We start from the raw sequence: 20,041 nt of genomic DNA, 5'->3' as shown, positions 1-20,041 counted from the left end.
CACTGAGACAGAATTTTTAAAGCCTGAGAAACTCCAAATATACCATCTGAAAAAGATGGGGCAGAATAAGATTTTTAGCACATGGTATATGGAGTGTCAGGGAGCCAGAGATCACCTTTAACCCTCCTTTTAGCTCTTAGTGAGCTCTTTAGCTGGATTTAGAAACCAGATTGACACTAAACAGATTAATAAAGGTATACAAATTGTATTAGTTTTACATATACATGAGGATCTTTACAAAGGAGTGTTCAAAGCAATGAGTTTTGTATTATTTTAGACAAAGAGCAATGATTTTGAGAAGAAATGACAGGACAAAGAAAACCTGGCCAGGGGCAGTAAAATGTACCAGATACATGCAGGGGCGGGGGGGCGGGGGGGTGAAGCAGGTGGAAAGTGGGTTACTTTGTTCAGTATGTTTATTTAGGTTTATTGTAGTCTTTAACTCTCTGGTGATAAGGGCTATTTTTTCACCCTGGAATGAAAGAAGTAGCCTTCCAAGTGGAATCTTTATGGCTCAATGTAAGAGATAGGTCAGCTCTGAGACTACAACTTTTTCAATGTTTTTAACTCAAAATAAATATTTGGGAGGCTGAGGCGGACAGATCATGAGGTCAGGAGTTCAAGACCAGCCTGTCCAACATGGTGAAACCCGTCTTTCCTAAAGATACAAAAAATTAGCCAGGCATGGTGGCGTGTACCTGTAATCCCAGCTACTCAGGAGGCTGAGTCAGGAGAATTGCTTGAACCTGAGAGGCGGAGGTTACTGTGAGCCGAGATCGCACCATTGGACTCCAGCCTGGGCGACAGGGCAAGACTCCATCTCAAAGTGATAATAATAATCAATATACCAGTCTGGCATATTTGGGGATGGCGTATCTTTCACTCCTTTGAGGGGCATGTAAGTTTTCACACCTATACTATAAAGTGTATACATATGAAACCTATCAATGTCATCTAAGTAGACATTCATCTCTAATAGTACAGATGTCAAATAACTAACAAAGTCATCAAACACACCTTCTCTTCCAGAGTGGCCTGCCAGATCAGATGATCCTACCTGGACCAGCTCCTCTTCAAACACTATGAGATGTTTTCTGTTACCTGTTACTTGATTCAGTGACAAACATCATTATCAGCCAAGTAACAGAATGAGGTAGGATGTAATTTCCATGATATTGTCCCACTGATTTAGCCAAATGCTTCATTAACCTTTAATGGTGGCTAACAAGGTGCAATGAGCCACAGGTAAGCATTTATCCTCCAGTAGGCCTAATAATTCCTCAGGTCAAACCTCAGTTTCTTCTTAGACAAACCCCAGGCTACTCAGGAGTGTAGCTCACTGACTTTTATTATTAACTTTTCATTTTACTCTGTTTTTCTTTTTCAAATTCCATTCTCATTTCCTGGGTCTATCCTCATCTATCCAATTCCTAGGAAAAGTAGATAAAGAGGTAAGAAAAGAAAAGGAAAAAAACAAAACAAAACAAAAAAGCCTGGGCACTGTCGCCCATGACTGTAATTTCAGCACTTTGGGAGGCTGAGGAGGGAGTCTGAGACCTGACTGGGTAACATAAGGAGACCCATCTCTACGAAAATTTTTAAAAATTAACTGGGTGTGGTGGCACATGCCTATAGTCCCAGCTACTGAGGAGGCTGAGGTGGGAGGATTGCTTGAACCTGGGAGGTCAAGACTGCATGAGCCATGATAGCACTGCTGCACTCCAGCCTGAGCAACACAGCAAGACCCTGTCTCACAAAAATAAGGCGGGGGGGTGGAGAAAGGAAGGGAGGGAAGGGAGGGAGGGAGCGAAAGAGGGAAGGGAGGAAGGGAAGGAGAGAACAAGCGAACTAGGGATCAGCACTGACATAAGAAAACTCAGTTAAAGAAAGAAAAAAAAAAGATCAATAGCCTGAATTTCATCTTCTTAGCTTCTACCAGTCATGAGGGGAGAATCTGTGGTGATACTAAATGTCAACAGTGCACTCAATTTGTCTGTGTTGTGTGTTATTGGGGAGGGTTGGGTGACAGAGGCCAGTGTGCCAAACCCCTTTTCCTAAATCCTCTGGCTTCCTTTAGCAACAAGATCATCTGCCTGATATTTCCCTTCCCATGCAAGTGGCAAGTGCCTCTACCAAGCTTCTCAGGCTACCAATTTCCTTCTGTTATCCATACCCCAAATTAACTCCCCTCTCCCTCTACTGCCTTCTTTTTTCTCTTCCATCTTTCATTTTATTCTATCTCAATCCTACTCTACCTTACCGCCTCATCTTAAACGGATCCCTGTATTTTAAGAAACCTTCTCCATACTACCTCCACCACTGAAGAAGTATTTCAATTTGAAACCCTGTTCTCTGTGGCTTCCTCTAACTTCTCACTTTAACCAAACCTAGCTTTCTTTGAGAAGGTACTACATTCTCAGCAGTTCTCTTTCTTTGAAAATTGCATTTTTCTCATACCTCTTCATAATAAAAAAACAAGGGGATAGGCCTGTTCTTTATTTCCCCATAATATGAATGGACCTCATTTGAGATGCTCTCAAACAGATGTACTGCCCTTTCCACTCCTGCACATCACATACTACCCTTTGCAATGATGACTTTAAGACAGTAGCTTCTGGAGGGGCACAGTGGCTCACACCTGTAATTCCAGGGCTGCGGGAGGCCAAGGCGGGTGGATTACTTGAAGCCAGGAGTTTAAGACCAGCCTGGTCAACACAGTGAAATCCCATCTCTACTAAAAACACAAAAATTAGCTGGGCGTGGTGGCCCATACTTGTAATCCCAGCTATTTGAGAGGCTGAGGCAGGAGGATCACTTGAACCTGGGAGGTGAGGGCTGGAGGGAGCTGAGATCGCGACACTGCACTCCAGCCTGGGTGAGAGTGAGACTCCAACTCAAAACAAAACAAAACAAAAACATTAGCTTCACTCCATAAAACTCCAATCTTTGGAGTCCAAATTGATTGATTTCTCCAGAAACCAGAGAATGTGAGATGCTCTTCTTAACAAGGAGAAAGGAGAAATCACTATAATTGAGAAGAAACAAAAAATGCAGAACCTAAAATTTCCATTGTAAAAATTTGCATCAAAGTTAAACAGGCAAGGAAGATTTTAAGACAATTACAATACGAGATTAAACTCAACTCTACTGAAACAAGTGTTTCCTCTTGGGGAGTTTTTAAGAGCTGCTGTCGGGGAAATCACATGACATTTGTGTTTGCTAATTACAAAGGAAAAAGAAACTTTCTTTTATCTTCAAAACAAGCTGTAGTTTTACAATTCTGAACAAGGCACCCACAGGAGGTTAGGCTCCTACCCTCCCACAGATGCTGAGAGATAGGGGTGCTATCTTCCTTGATGATTACATTTCAAAGGGATGGCTCCCAGGTCCTTGAAAAAGACATTCTTCGGTCGTAAAACTGGCAATAAGCTTCTCAGAAGATTTACATACGTTTCAAAGGAGCAGAGAATTTGCAATCACAAGTTTTCTAAAGTAAACACTGGAAGAAAGGGGAGGTGAAGGTCCTAACGTCCAGAAGAAACCTGTCTAAAGCTGTCAGGCTGAGGTGAATGTTAAGGCTCTTTTGGTCACCATGGAGAACAACAATAACAAAATGAGTACCTATCTTTCCCCCCTAGGGTCTCAGCTGCTTCTCTAGGTTTGAAAATTCCTACCTCAAAGAGGAAAAGGTGAAGGAAAGGAAGAAAGGGAAAGGAGAAGAAAGAGCGCTTTTTAAAAAGTTTTCTAGGAAATCACTTCTTAGCTTTACATTTGCCCAGCACTGCTAGACGCTGAGATTACAAACAAGACAGTTCCAGCTTTTGAGAATCTCAGTCTGGTAGGGCAAACAAGAACAAATAACGGTAATAGAAAGGGCAAGCGTTATAAAAGGCCTACACGAAGTACTTTGGAAAAAAGCACATGTAACAGCAGCTCATACTTACTAACCACTTACATTGTAAGAGCTTTCCATTTAATCCTCACATAACCTTATGAAGTACTAGTATTATCTCAATGCTAAGATGCAAAAACGGAGACTCATAGAGGTCAAATACTCAAAATCCACAGCATTTACAATTTTATAGAGGCCTGCGCCTATAATCCCATATACTCAGCAGGCTGAGGCGAGAGGATTGCTTGACTCCGACTCCAGCCTGCAGTAAGCTGTGATCCCACCACTGCACTCTAGCCTGGGCGACAGAACCAGACGTCACCCACCACCCCCCACCCCGAAAAAAAAAATTAAAGAAATAAGAAAGAAAAATAATAAAATGGCATAGCACCTGTTCCAGAGCCTGCACTCCTAAGGAGCTCCAGAACGGGGCAGGTAATATTGGCTGAGCCGTTAAAAATGCGCAAGAGTTGTAAGGTAGAAAATTGGGGTGGAGGTTCGATACCGGGGACGAGTGAAATTCCAGGCAAGAGCAATCTCCTGCTTCGTAGTAGAACTGGTGCTGTCAACATGGATGGCGAGAGGTGAGCCGGGGCCCGGCATGCTGGAAAAGCAGGCTGAATGACCTAGAACTGCTTTTTCAAGGGCGAGCACCGTCTCATTCAAGGCCCTGGGCTCCCAGGGCGCCTGGCGCCAGGCGGGAAGCGACGCGAACGGGGCTCGCACAAGAAGCCACAGCCCTGGCCGCGTCTCCCCTGCCGTAGCTTCGGCCCTGGTCCCTGGTCTCTGGAGGACACAAATCGCCCCCACACTCTGCGAAAACTCGTGAATATGTAATAATAACCAGAAATCACCCTGAAACTGCACGGCACTTTCCAGTCCCCTTTCATGTCCCAATGCAAAGCCACTTGTCGCCGGTGGGCATGCAACCAAGCTCTGGGGTTACCAAGGCTCAGCCCAAAGGCCGAAAACGTAGGAAAGGTACCCAGGAATGGCCGTCCGCAGAGTTTGGCTGGGCTCTCGGCGCCCTCAGACCGGAAGCCGAAGCTGACGCCATATTCGCAGGGCCGGCTACGCGACGCACGCCCCAACTACCCAAGAGGCTGTGCGGCCCCTGACCTAATTAGAATGAGGAGAGGAGATAGGCGTGGCCCGCGCGGACAGCCTATGGCCAATCAGCCTTCCTCGGCCTCTCGGACCCGGGCGGTGGCAGCCAATGAGCGCCTTCTCCTTGGCCGCCACGCCCGCGCCGAATTGCGGTGACCTAACAGCCTCTGCGGAACGCGATCTGTTCTGGGACACCCATGCGGCTGCTGAGTCCCTCCAGCGGGCGGTGAGGACTTTGAGGCTTAGGCTCCCCTCCCAGCCGAGTGGCACGGTTGAGATGCTGCGCCCCATTGGCGCAGGTTGGGATGGGAGCGAAGCCAGGCTTGACGCAGACCTGAGCAGAGGACTCTGCCAATCACATCCAGCCTCCGCAGCTCCCAGCCGTGACCACCGATCCGAAGCCTAGTTCTTTCGCAGTGACAGCCCCCACTTTTAGCGCATTGTCTAAGTGTTGAATCCTCTTCCCTCCCTTGAACAACCGTGTCCTTTGAGCTGCCTTACCTCCCCTTTCCAGGTACTCCCATAAGCCCTACCCCTTTCTGGATTTACTAGACTTTCTTTGAGTTCCCTTAATAATCCGCGTTTTTCTATCACTGTACTCCCGTATTGTTTTACAGTGTATTTACTTTTCTATCTTCTCCACTTGTCTGTGATTTGTAATTCTTCGCACAGTATCTGGCCAGAGGAGATGCTGTAGTGCTATTTCCTCAATGAACTCTTAGGCAGAATCCTGATGTATTAACCAAATAAAAACAAAGCTGTTCTGATAGTAGTGGAGGGGGAATGTCCAGAGCCCTGAACCCTTAGGGAAGGCCCAGAGGCACCTATCATTAGTTAGTGACCTCCTCAGAAATATTGTTTAACATATAGAAATATGGTTTATCTAGGAGATGAAAAATATATTTAGAACCTCTGGGAGCACTTGGTTTGGGTCAGCCTTGAAGACCCAGCTGCATTCTTGCTCTTGGGTTCTGTGAAATAACCTTACACCCATATAACAAATGCCTTTTGTTGTTGTTTGGCTTAAAGCTGTCAGAAATGGACTGGTTTCTTGCAACCGAAGATTCTTAGCTGAAGAGTCTTAACTAGGACAACTCTGCTTCAGTATGGATACGAGGATTAAATAAAGTATTTCAAGCACTTCAGTTAGCACCTCCAGAAATGTTTCTTCCCTCTTCTGTTAACAGTATCCATGTGGCCAGAGCATCAGACTTACCTGTTTTTTGTACATGTTCAAAATAACAAGCCCATTTTGTGGTCAGTTTTCTTTTTTGCAAGTTTCTTCTCATTCCAGTTTCATCTTTCAGGTGTTACGATTTATGGGTTTTTTTGTTTTGTTTTGCTATGTTTTGAAGTTTTGTTTGTTCCTAAAAGTATTGAATTCGTCATACTCCTCAGTTCGTGGCACACTATCATCGGACCCTGACAGAAAGGCCCTCTCGTTTCTTATTTGTTTACAACCTTCAAATCCCATTTTCTCCCTACAATAGGCAATTTTCTAATTTGTTTAATGTGCATATTTCCATTTATGTGTTTTCTAAACATAGTTTATTATTTTGTGGGCATGGATTTTTAAGGGTACTCCAAAGCTACTGAGGTATTTGTCTCATTACATACATATTTTTTAACCTAAGCACTGTTTTTTTAGCTCCATCCACATTGCCAGATGTTAATATTTAATCTGTTATTCACATTGATGCCTAATAGTCTGCGGTATGCATCTGTCCACTCTTCCACTGATGAGCTCCCATGCTGCTTCCAACTCTATACTACTGCAAATAACCCTGACTTGAATATCCTTGTATTGGTCCCCTTGTGAACTTGTAAGAATTTGTTTTATGTTACTTAGGGGAGGAATTGCTGCTGGGCTGCTGGATATGAATCCGTTTAATGTGTCCAAGTAATGCCGTATCGCTTTCCAAAAGTGGTCAAACCAATCTTGCAACAGTGCAAGATTCTGTATTTCCACATCTGACAACACTTGCCTTTTTTTTTTTTTTTTTTTTTTTTTGAGACAGAGTCTCACTCTGTCGTGCAGGCTGGGGTGCAGTGGCATAGTTATGGCTCACTGCAGCCTCCTGGACTCAAGCGATCCTCCTGCTTCAGCCTCCTGAGTAGATGGGACCATAGGTGCATGCCACCATGCCCAGCTAATTTTTTAATTTTTTGTAGAGGTGGGATCTCACTATGTTGCCTAGGCTGGTCTCAAACTCCTGGGGTCAAGCAGTTCTCCCACTTTGGCCTCCCAAAGTACTGGGATTACAGGCATGAGCCACTGCACCCAGCCAACACTTGCAATTTTCTAGATTTCTATTCACTGGTTTGATAGGAATAAAGTAATATCTCATTATTGGTTTAATTTGCATTTGATTACTAATGTTTTGATCAAATTTCCATATACTTATTAGCTTTCTCCTCTACAATTAATTGGCTATTTGTATTTTTTGCCTTTTTTTTTTTTTTTTTTTTGAGACAGAATCTTGCTCTTGTTGCCCAGGCTGGAGTGCAATGGCACCATCTTGGTTCACTGTAACTTCCACCTCCCGGGTTCAAGCAATTATCCTGCCTCAGCCTTCCAGGTAGCTGAGATAATAGGCACCCACCACCATGCCTGGCCAATTTTGTATTTTTAGTAGAGATGGTGTTTCTCCATGTTGGTCAGGTTGGTCTTGAACTCCCAACCTCAGGTGATCCACCTGCCTCGGCCTCCCAAAGTGCTGGGATTACAGGAGTGACCCACCGTGCCTGGCCTCCTTTTTTTTTTTTTTTTGAATACTGAGTTGCTTTTCCCTATTCATTTGCAGGAGTTCCTCATACATTTAGGGTGATATTACACCCTTGTCAGTTTTAGACAAAGCAAGTATTTTCTCCATTCTGCCGTCTGCCTGTTAACTTTGTTAATAATCCCCTTTATGGAACAGAAATCCTTATTTTTTTAGTAATGAAACTCCCCCGTTTTTGTTTTATGGCTTGCGCTTTTAAAATGTTGAAATATGGGTACCACTTTCTTAGTTGCGTTTATTCTCTGCCAGCTATCTCTAAATCTGAATTCACTGGCAAGATCATTCCATTCACTCCTCTTCAGTGAACTCCAAAGTAACTGTTCTGATTGAATTTAATCTTCTTTGAACTTTTTCCCCTCATACAGTCTCAAGCTATGAAAATCATAGCCTTGATCTGAAGTCAAGTTTTTCATAACCCTAGACACATATTTCACCTTATGTTCTCGGCTACCAGGAACTCAGTGATATAGTTACCTTCTCTCAAAGATTTTTCTTCACTTCCATTTCACTAATCAGTTCCATCTTTGTGGGTCAGAATTAGAGATCCAGAATAGCAATCTGTACTGTGTCACCTCTTCCTTCTGAGGAAAGAAATGTACATTAAACAACATATCCTCGGATTCTGGAACTTGGTTTTGTGCCAGTTTCATTATTTACTCCTGGGATCTATAATCCAGTGTATGTATCTGTTTTGTTAGCCTTTGGCACATTTTTTAAATGACATGATTTCTTTCCTCTCCTTTATCTTTACCTAAACGATTCCTTTCTTGTTTCCATGCTCAGGAATGTAAAAGACCCACACAAGGGCTACTCTTGACTTTCCTTCTATCATTTTCTTTGGTTTTATTTCATTCCTTACACTTATTTTCTTTTGTCTCTTTCCTTCCTTCATCCCTTATCAGCCCCTTTTCTTCCCTGTTTCCTTCCTGAATTTTACAAATGCCAGGGGCAAGGGCTAACTTTCTGTAGATTACAGCAAAGAAGCTGCTTCTAACCCAGAAGCAGGTTTCCCATAAATACATGGTGTGTGACCCATAACCAGCAACCCTTTTCCAGCTGCACATCAGAACTTAGTTCGGTTTCTATGGAACAATGTACTGTACTTTTTTCACTGCCAGGTTCTAGGTGTGAATCCCATCCTACCATGTTTATGAGATTTTATTTTTCTCATTGTATAAAATCTAAAATTCTGGCCGGGCGCGGTGGCTCAAGCCTGTAATCCCAGCACTTTGGGAGGCCGAGGCGGGTGGATCACGAGGTCAAGAGATCGAGACCATCCTGGTCAACATGGTGAAACCCCGTCTCTACTAAAAATACAAAAATTAGCTGGGCATGGTGGCGCGTGCCTGTAATCCCAGCTACTCAGGAGGCTGAGGCAGGAGAATTGCCTGAACCCAGGAGGCGGAGGTTGCGGTGAGCCGAGATCGCGCCATTGCACTCCAGCCTGGGCAACAAGAGCGAAACTCCGTCTCAAAAAAAAAAAAAAAAAAAAAACTATTTTTACAAGCCCACAACTCAACATCACACATTTTTTTAACTTTCTCCTCCATTTACCTTGTCCCACCGGCATACACACCCGCCCCTCCCCGACACACGCCATTCCCCTGAAAATTGAAGTGCTTTCAATTTAGTGGACAATGCTCATAGAGAACAGATTTTCCCTTTGATCTTCCGAGAAACACTCTGTCCTGATTCAAGAACACTCCATCCCAATTCAATTATTCCCTCATAATTAGACTGTGAGCTCCTTAAAGGTAGGGACCGTGACTTCCTGGAGTCTGCTGCAATGCCTGTGGCCTTCGATGACACATAGCAGGCAGTTGGTAAACATTTGCTGACAGAGTCACTCAGTCTTGGTTCTCTTTTTCAATGTATTTTTCCATCATGCTGCTAAGAATTATTCACCTGCTATAAAAAATATTTTGACTTTTTATTCTCAAAGCTGGATTCAAATTACAATAAGCTTTCCTTAGCATGTTGTAACCATTTATAGCAGATTAAGGTGAAGTACCATTTAATGAGAAACAAATTGTTCTATAGCGCAGGTGAACAGCCTTCTGTTCCTAACAGTCATTAACTGTGTAACCTTGGGCACATCACCCATTTATTTAGTTATGTACAATGACATAATTAATATTTGCTCACCAACAATTCTCTTAGAAGGAGGCTGTACTTTTTAATGAAGTACTTGGGGTAAAAATAAGATAAATTTCCCCTACCCAAGGGGGCTACATGTGAAATAAACTATTTTTCTCAAAATATGATAATGTGCTTGTAATGCTGAGCAAGAAGGCAGGAGCAGAAAGAAAGGAAGGAAGGATTGGGTGGAAGAGCCTGTGAAAGGCATAAACTTCTTCATGGGACTTTCCCCATGATCCCTTCGCCACCCACCCCCATTTTTCTATTTAATCTGCAGTAATATATTTTAAATGACAGCAGAATTATATAATAGTTCTTCTTGAAACCAATGAAATGACTGATTTATCAGTCCTAGAGTTGATAAGGAATCAAACTGAGACAGCATGCATGGACTCAGGGGTATGGATGCAAGGGATTGGGGATGGGCTGATTCCCTCTTTTTAGAATCCAGGATCTAGTATAAAAATGGGACCCTTAATTTCTGGAAACCTGTTTTGCCTTCCAGCTGTCTGCTATTTAAGCCATAAAAACTGCTTGCTTTAAAGAGCTAAAGTTTCTTTCACCAATAACATTTTCTAAGATTTTTTTTTTTTTTTAAAGACAGAGTCTTGTTCTGTCACCCAAGCTGGAATGCAGTGGTGCGATCTTGGCTCACTGCAGCCTCCACCTCCCAGGTTCAAGCGATTCTCCTGCCTCAGCCTCCCAAGAAGCTGGGACTACAGGCATGCGCCACCACGCCCAGCTAATTTTTGCATTTTTAGTGGAGACGAGTTTCACCATCTTGGCCAGGATGGTCTCGATCTCTTGACCTTGTGATCCACCTGCCTCAGCCTCCCAAAGTGCTGGGATTACAGGCCTGAGCCGCTGTGCCCAGCCTACATTTTCTAACATTCTAAGAGATGATAACATGTGCTTTCTTAATTCCTGGCTCTAAAATCTTGTCATTGTTTAGATGACAAGATTCAATTCCACACATTTTCTGCCAATTATTAGAAAAGTCCCTTACTACTAATTCCAGACAGACTTCCTCCACCCCACATTGTAACATCTCTGAAATGGAATGTGTCTTATAATTGATGGCAGCTTTCAATTGCTGTTGGCCAAACAGCAGTCACGACATAGTTGTCTTTGCCTACACATGCCTGATCCTAGTTGTTATTCAAAGTGGCATGACTGCAAATCTGTAATCCTTTGATGTTTCAGTTAATCAGCCATTTAATGACCATTTGAAGGAATATTTGTCCTAGCTGTTGTCTGAACACTTTCCCTGAACATGTTCTAGCAAGATTGAAAAACGTGCCATTATTAAAACTTGCATACTAGGTATTGTAGTCTGGAATAAATTCCCATAGACAATAGTAGGGTTTTTTTTTCTTTATAAGAAATGCCGCTTCACTAATATTCAAAATGGCCCAGAGAATAGAAATTCATGGGAAAATCAGACATCAACAATTCTGAGTCAAAAAGTGATTCGGCAGTGTCAGACTCAATGTGAAAAAATTAAATAATACTGTGATAACTCAGTTATTTCAGTGATTTTTTAAGTTCTATTTCTAAATAACTCTAAAAATTATTTAAATCAGAATGAAACTTTAAAATATAAGTGATAAGAAAGCATAGTGTTAATTTGACAATATTTTTTCGTTTCTTAAATGTATGTAAAATAGGATGCCATACAATCAATGGTGCCTTAAAGTCAATAAAATAGATACTTCAGAGACTATAAAAATGAGAAAGCAGTGCTGGTTCTCAAGATAACCGATAATTTGGAAGGGAGAACGTAAAAGCACATGAAGAATAATAGAAGTAAGGCAAAATATAGTTACCATTCACCAAATAGGTACAAAGAAAAAGATTTGGACATTTTAGGGAGGAAGAGATCACATCAGGAAAGGCTCCATGAGAGAGGCAGCGTTAGAGAAGGGCTTTGGAGAACCAGTAGGACTCTTAACTAGCAGAGACATGATGGAGCAGAAAAATAAAGAGAATGACCAGAGAGCGAGATGTAGGAAAATGAGGGGTATTTCTGGGAAATGGTGAGTAGCACATTTTGCCTAGAGTTAGTTACCCTTTCTGACTTTACAGACTTCCTTAAGAATTTGATGAAAATTATGAACCCTATTCCTTGAAATAAAAGCACAAATTCATAGTCCAAAAGTTTCACATGCTATTTCTGGAGATTTCCCATTCACAGGCAGAATGAGGGAAGAGAAAATGGGCAAACAGAGGTTGGGGACGCCTCTGAGAGGCTGGCACAGCACAGGTGACCCAGGCTGCAGAAGTCCTTTTTCTGGAAGAGATTTGTATCTGACTGCACTTGGGAAGAATGACTGAGAGACAGGGAATTAAGGCCAGAGGGTACTCATTTCGATGGCTCACTCAGGGATTAGGGAACCAGGGATACCCTTGGGAATCATTTCCAGCTTTGACTTGGATGATTTGGGCTTCTCACCTGGTGGAATGGTGTCCAGAAGATGTAGCTAGGAAATGGAATACATAGGTTAAAAAAATATTCCGGGGTCTAATTAGGGAGGATCTGGGCTCCCCACGCCCACTGGGCTTTAAACCTTACTTAGGAAGTACTGGAGACACACAGATTTCTGAGAAGAATGAATGTTCAGAACTCTGGTTTAGGAAGATTAACCTTCAGCTGAAAGGTATATGAGCAAGGCCAGGGGAGATGAGTTAGGAGTTTATTGCAATTGTTTTTTACATTCTTCAAATACATTCTATTTACTTACTTTCCCTCCTCTCCTGGCCACACACCATTTGGCAGAGAACCAGGCCTTTAGCCGGCATTTATTTGATGGTGCTGGCTGAAGTGAAAGACGTCAATTCCCTTTGAAGTTTCCCTTGTAATGTCCCTATTCTCCCGACAGGTGGCACCATTACAGCGTCATTTACAGAGCAGGGTTCCTTCTGTAAGTACAGTGCTTCCAAGCAGAAAGAGAATTCACTTTCTGGAGACAGCCTAAATGTGAGGGGAAAATGGTAGCTGGAACATGCCCTTTTTTCTGGTCTTTTATTCAAAAACATTTCTTTTTTTTTTTTTTTTTTTTTTTTTTTGAGACGGAGTTTCGCTCTTGTTACCCAGGCTGGAGTGCAATGGCGCGATCTCGGCTCACCGCAACCTCCGCCTCCCGGGTTCAGGCAATTCTCCTGCCTCAGCCTCCCGAGTAGCTGGGATTACAGGCACGCGCCACCACGCCCAGCTAATTTTTTGTATTTTTAGTAGAGACGGGATTTCACCATATTGACCAGGATGGTCTCGATCTTTTGACCTCGTGATCCACCCGCCTCGGCCTCCCAAAGTGCTGGGATTACAGGCTTGAGCCACCGCGCCAGCCCGTCACATTTCTTACTGTAGCAAGGTATCCCAGCTGAAGTTCTTCTTCAAAGCATGTAAATGAGGAAGATACTTCTGAAAACCTGCCTTTTCAAAAATGCAAGCAATTTTTTTTTTTTTTTTTTTTTTTTTTTTTTTTTTTTTTTTGAGACGGAGTTTCGCTCTTGTTACCCAGGCTGGAGTGCAATGGCGCGATCTCGGCTCACCGCAACCTCCGCCTCCTGGGTTCAAGCAATTCTCCTGCCTCAGCCTCCTGAGTAGCTGGGATTACAGGCATGCACCACTATGCCCAGCTAATTTTTTGTATTTTTAGTGGAGACGGGGTTTCACCACGTTGACCAGGATGGTCTCGATCTCTCGACCTCGTGATCCACCCGCCTCGGCCTCCCAAAGTGCTGGGATTACAGGCTTGAGCCACCGCGCCCGGCCTGCAAGCAATTTTATGTCTTGCAAGAAGTATACACCTAAATATATTTGGGAAAGAACTATTCCTTAGTTCTGGGAAACTTCTGGTGAGCCATTTGATCATACATATCAAGCAGAGACTATCATTCATGGTGATCCTGAGGTCACGTAAAACTGTGTGTTCACGTTGGAGGCCAGTGGACATCTCTTAGGGAAATAACATTTTCTCCAAGAGCAAATTTTAGCCATACCAGGATAAAACTACCTTATTTCTATGAAGCTATACATGTTTTCATCTTGAGAATAGGGGCTAACCCCTGAGAAAGGCCCCTTAAACCAGTGTGAGATGGGAGTGCCAGAAACTGAAAGAGTTGTGAGGAGTTACCACAGTGCAGCATGTGTTGGCCCCAGACATAAAACAGTATGAAGTCACCGCAGGGGCCATCTCCTCACCTCCACAACATTGGCAGTGCTCCAGCAAACTTCAAGTACTAGCAGACTTGGAAGTATTGGGAGACAGGATTTTTTGCACATCATGGGTGTCAACAGAATTTGAATGTGTTGAATTGATGGTGACTCATCAGATTTATGTGAAAATTTCAATTCAGTATGGAAAACTCTGGAGGAAAGGGTGCCAAGAATACCAGGTTCAGGAAAAGTCATTTCCCCTTGGGTATTTCTCAAGTTAAAAAGTCTCATTACTCTTTATCTCAGTGATTCTTACCTTTTTTTTTTTTTTTTTACTTAATCCTTACTTTTTTAGTTTTTAGATGGAGTCTTGCTCTGTCGCCCGCGCTGGAGTGAAGTGGCACAATCTCGGCTCATTGCAACATCTGCCTCCTGGGTTGAAGCGATTCTCCTGTCTCAGCCTCTGGAGTAGCTGGAATTACAGGCGCCTGCCACTTTGCCTGGCTAATTTTTGTGTGTGTGTTTTTTTTTTTTTTTTTTTTTTTTAGTAGAGATGGGGTTTCACCACGTTGGACAAGCTGGTCTCAAACTCCAAACCTCAGGTGATCTGCCCACCTCAGCTTCCCAGAGTGCTGGGATTACAGGTGTGAGCCCACCACGCCCAGCCAAATTCTTACTTTTTAAGAATAAAGTTGAAACAATGGACCTTTCTCTAGAGAATGTACATACTTGTTACTTTGCATTCAATTTCAAGGGGTTGTGGCCCTCTGAAGTTCAATTGTGACCCTTACCCATGAGTCCCTGCTGAGGAATCCCAGCTGAAACTCACTCACTAGAGAAGAGGCCAGGAGGCAGTACAAAGGAGAAATGCGAGAGGAGAGTGGGGAATACGGAGGGACAAGGACCTCCTACCTGTGCTGGATCCTTGTGAGACGCTGGGTCTGAGTAAGGTGAAGAATTGCTTTTTCTGGAGAGATTTTTATCTATCTGGGACTTGAGGGGCAATGGTTAAAGAACTTCAAAGAGCCCCTAAGGGACTGAGGACAGTGGGCATAACCAGGGGAACTGGAGGAGAGCCAAAGGTTAGAAGACTCTGCCGGAACTTTCTAAAGAGGCTAAAGCACTAAACTGCCCTTGGCTTTTTTTGAGACATGGTCTCCCTCTGTTGCCCAGGCTGGAGTGCAGTGACACAAGCATGGCTCACTACAACCTCAATCTCCTAGGCTCAAGTGATCCTCCTACCTCAGCCTCCCAAGTAGCTGGGATGATAGGTGTGAGCCATCGCATCCACTCTAAGCTGCCCCTGGGATTGATGTCAAACTCTGGAGAATCTGAGATACAGGGAACCGGAAAGAGGCACAAGAATGGGGCTGTGTGAGGGAACACGTTGAGGCATCGGCTTCTTCCTCTTAAGGAACAGGTCCAGGAGGCCATCTTCTTGGTGCCATTAGTATATTACCACCCACTGGACTCTGGGAAGGGTCACTAACAAAAATCTGAACTGCAATTTCTAGTTTCAACTAAGAAGATGAAAAGTAACCAAAACTAAGGTTATTTCCTTTTCAGGATTCTTTTACGTTCTTGATTGGAGATATAAGGGGTCACCCTCTCTGAAGATCCAAACAAGAAAGCAGTTAGCAAAGTGGTTTCCGTCTAGGGCTCTTTAAGTCAGACAGACCTGGGTTTAAGTCTTGGCTCTGCCAAGTTCTAGCCTGTGACCCTGAGCATCTTAGAGTCTGTTTCTGAACTGTTACAGGAAAATAATAATAGTGCCTATTTCATAGGGTTGTTGGGAGATAAAATTGGGTACAGTGTCTGGCACATAGTTGAGGCTCAATAAATGATAGTTGTCATTGCTTTTCTTAGGAACTACTGCTGGAACTATAATAGGAATCTGTCTTCCAGTCCTCAGGGACACTTTCTCACTTAGATACTTTAGCAGCTCTCTCTAGGGTCTCCAGCACACATTCCCTAGTCACTGCATAGCTCAAGATTCCTCTGGCCAGCCTATGTGTACAGGGCTGACTGTCGCCCAAGACCTTTTTGGCCCATAGTTACATGACATTCATGATGACCATTTCATTTATGATGAAAAGGTACATGCCAGCTTAGGAATCTCACCATTCTGCTTTCCTTAGTTCCATCTAATTCTAAAGAATTAGAATTCTGTAGATAGAATCAGATAAGTAAAATCAGATAGAATACCTAATATCTAATTCTAAAGAAGGATAAGGCTTCTTTAGATGGGAAAAGATTATATAAAAAGAAAGTTTCTAGAACCTTCCCTGGATAGCTTTGTTTTCCCAGAGGAGCCGGTCACCACCACCCTCCTAGTCCAATAAAACTAAAAGGAAACTAACATTTGCGCAAGACTTCTTAGGAGTCTTGTATATTTTTCACCCCAACAACTTCTTGAGATATAAGGGGTCGCCCTCTCTGAAGATCCAAACAAGAAAGCAATTAGCAAAGTGGTTTCCGTCTAGGGCTCTTTAAGTCACACAGACCTGGGTTTAAGTCTTGGCTCTGCCAAGTTCTAGCCTGTGACCCTGAGCATCTTAGAGTCTGTTTCTGAACTGTTACAGGAAAATAATAATAGTGCCTATTTCATAGGGTATGTATGTAAAATGGGGATTTTACATATTCAGAAACTAAGCCTCAATCAATTCAGTGTTGGAGCTGAGATTCAAGTCCAGATCTGTGTCTTTAGTGCTCTCTCTTTCCACCACTCCGCGGCTACCAGCAGCAAGAACACACACACACACACACAAGCGCGCACACACACACATGCACACACACACAGCACCCCAGCTCATTCTCAAATTTTGTTCAGGGGCAGCCTCAGGAAATCTCCATTGCCCAAGGGAGTAGACTAGAGCTGTCAGTCAAGCTCTCTGGGGAACACCTTACCGGGGTTCTCCACTAGAGGCCTGAGGCAGTTATCGTGGTTTCCCTTTGTGATGTGTCACTGTTTCCAGAGATCCCAGGCAATCCCTCCAGAACAATACCCCCACCCCACTCCTTCCACGGAGCAGGTGCAAGACCTGCCATTCCAGGACCCAGATTCAGAAATCATTCTCCCAGAGGCCAGATGCTTCACTGGAAAGAAATCTCCTGCCTATTTGGAGTTCTAGCTGCTAAAAACCCATGTTAGCCTGGGAATCTCAACACTTACCACCTCCTTCCCCAAGGCAGCTTGAGGTCAAGGTCCAGGATAGAAAGGCAAGCAGGCAGAGTTGGCAATGCCCGTCCCAACCAGGGCAGAGACAGTCAACTCCTTGAACTGGAGGCAAAGAGAGAGGAGGGAAGGTGTGGTCCCTGCGGTTCCCACTAAGCCCCACCCTGATATCCCCTGGTACCAGTCAGCAAGGAGGGGAGATGACGCCTTTTTTATTAAGATTAATACCAAGGAAAGCATAGAGAAGGAATACACAAAGGAGGGGGAGGGCACACAGTCACCACTTGAGGAGATGGGAGGGTTGCACAGCAGTAAAGGAACCTCAGGACAGCCACATGCTCCATGCCCTGGTTGGGGGAAGAGGGAGGGAAAAGCGCCATGATAGCTCGGAGCTCACAGAAGGGTCTGAAGCCCCCTAAACCTAACACCAGAGCCACAAGCCCTGCCCCTCAGGGCTCACACACTACTACACAAGTGGACGCACATAACACACACAAGACATTATGGAGGCAACACCGAGAGGCGGCGGGCAGGGACAGATTGGCAGAAAGAGGAACTGAAGTTAAGCAGGTGTAGCCAGGAGAGACAGTTTTGGCTGCGGCCCCAAGAGTCCCTCAAATGTCCCCTAAACCTGGGCTGCTGCTGAGCACCCCTGAGTCTCTGCCTGCGAACCGGGCTCTTTGTTCTCTAAGCCCCAGTGAGTGGAAAAGCAATCCCAGATGAAGTCAGTGACAAGGCAGGATCCGCTCTGCATGCAAAATCCTAGAGGTCGAGCTATTATGTCTTCATGCACATTCATAGCCAGCTCCTCCCAGCCCAGGGGCCCTTGGAACCCCATTCACCCAGATTCCTAGGGCTGCAGTTCCCTCCTCAAGCTTCCTTTACCAATCAGCAGCCGCAGAGATCTGTGAAGGGGAGAGGCTTCTGCAGAGCCCTGAATGTCTTGGATTTCAGCAGAAGGGTAAATTTCCTGTTGCCAGAACAGAATACCCCCAATTCCTTAATTTCTAGGTAAATTGTTAGAGATTATTTGCCACGGTCCTAGGTAAGTCCTTTTTCAGAATAGAAAAAGCAGAAATTTATTTACACAATTCAGGGGTTCTCCTGTTGTCTGGGGATGGGGAAAGGACAGGATAGGGCATGGATGGGAGTCCAGTGGTGGGCGCTTCCTGTCCCGGAACCTCACCTTTCCGCAGTTTGCTATAATTTGCTTGGTTGGGCAGAAAGAAATATTGATGCTCCCGAAGTCCTTCACCCTACAAATCCTTCCTCGAGGGAGTCTCTCTCTGCCTGACCCACAAGAGCAGCTGTCCAAGTGAAGCATGCCGCACCGCGCCGTTCAGTCCCCTCGCGTCTAGCACTCGGAAACCCAAAGCCAGCCCGGGAAGGTAGTGCCCCACGGAGTCCCCTCACAGGGAGGCCTCGCCGTCCAGTTGCAGCAGGGTAATGTCGGGCAGGTCGAGGGGCTCCACAAGTGGCCCGTCCCCCTCAAGGAGACCAGCACAGGGGCTCTCGGGGCGCTCACAGTGACTGGTGGGTGTGGCGGGGCTGGGCATCTCCTTCTCTTCTTCCTCGTCCTCCTCGTCCTCGGGATCGCGACCCAGCAAGCCGCCGTCCCCGATCCCAGGCGACGGAGTCTCCGGCTCTTGGGGGTCGCTCCGGAAGCTCCTCTTGCCGCCGACCACGCCCAGGCCGCCCTGGCGGGGCGCCGTGGTCATAATCTGGCACATGGAGACGATGGCTCGCTGGTTGGCGCACACGTCGTCCGAGAGCACCTGGATGTGCGAGGCCTGCTCGTCCAGGGCCCCCCTCATGGCCCTCACGTCCTCAAACAGGGCTTGCAGCTGGGCTTTCAGGTGCTCCATCAGCTCCTTCATGCCGCCGTTGTACTCCCCGGAGATCACGTCCCCCACGGCCGGCACGGTGGACACCTCCAGGGGCGCCGGCATGTCGCCGCCGTCCTTGGTCATGATCTCCAGCAGCCCGTCCTCCATGGAGTGGCAGAAGCGGGTGGCGGCGGCTCTGGGTCGCGTCCAGCCCGGCCTCCGGGGTGGGGGAGGGGGCGCAGGGGGCGACGTCCCGGGGGCGCGGGGAGGAGCCGAGGGAAGCGGGGGCTCCCGAGACGGGCGCGGAGCCGACGTGAGAGACGAGTCCTGGGCAGAGGGCGCGGGCAGGAGCGCGGGAGGCCGAGAAGAGGCGGCGGGACGAGGACCCGGAGAGGGTCCCAGAGCCGGCGTCTCTTGGGCTCGCCCCGGGACGAAAGCGCCCTGCCCCGCCTCGCCTCCGGGATCGCCCCGGTGTCAGCGCCGCCCTCTGGACGCCACGAGCAGAGAGCGCCCGCCGGCTCCGTGGGTCACAGACGCGCGCGCGGAGGGGCCCGGGTCGAGGCTGAGGCCAGCGGCGCGTCGGGCTCGGGACTCCCCCAGGCCACGAAGCGGCAGTGCCCGCGAGTGTGGCAGCAGCAGCCGGGGCGGGTCAGCCGGAGGCGCCGCGGATGCGCCTCTGTTTCCAAGGCGACGCACGGCACGTAAATGACGTGCGTCTCCATGGCAACCAGGAAGTGGAGCAGGCGAAGGGCGGGCGGCGGGAGGCTGCAGTGGGGCTTTGGAGCCTGGACCGGCGGGCGGGGGGGAGGTGAAGGGGCTGCTGCAGTGGCTTCGGCCGAGGCTGGAAGGAGCGTGTGGTTGCGGTGTTTAGCAGGGAAGCATGACAGAGCCGTTTGCTGCAGAAACCTCCAAGTCCGGGAGAGAGCGTCCCTCCCCTCGCCGGAGTAGGAGACCCAGCAC

General features: G+C 46.0%; 1 protein-coding gene across 1 annotated transcript; it reads right to left on the bottom strand.

Annotated features, from left to right (window-relative positions):
* Positions 1–17,447: 17,447 nt before the first annotated feature.
* CCDC184 (coiled-coil domain containing 184) lies at positions 17,448–19,768 on the bottom strand. The gene has a single exon (XM_003941438.4). The coding sequence runs from the start codon at positions 19,247–19,249 to the stop codon at positions 18,665–18,667; it is 585 nt and encodes a 194-aa protein (XP_003941487.2). The 5' UTR covers positions 19,250–19,768; the 3' UTR covers positions 17,448–18,664.
* Between the last annotated feature and the right edge of the window lie 273 nt (positions 19,769–20,041).

This window comes from Saimiri boliviensis, chromosome 7 (genome assembly GCF_048565385.1).
Source record: "Saimiri boliviensis isolate mSaiBol1 chromosome 7, mSaiBol1.pri, whole genome shotgun sequence".
Taxonomy (NCBI): domain Eukaryota; kingdom Metazoa; phylum Chordata; class Mammalia; order Primates; family Cebidae; genus Saimiri; species Saimiri boliviensis.
This window is presented reverse-complemented; position numbering and strand designations above follow the sequence as displayed.

Bases quoted from the DNA above. Each gene is read 5' to 3' on its own strand.
- CCDC184 (XM_003941438.4), bottom strand. From the start codon at position 19,249: ATGGAGGACGGGCTGCTGGAGATCATGACCAAGGACGGCGGCGACATG.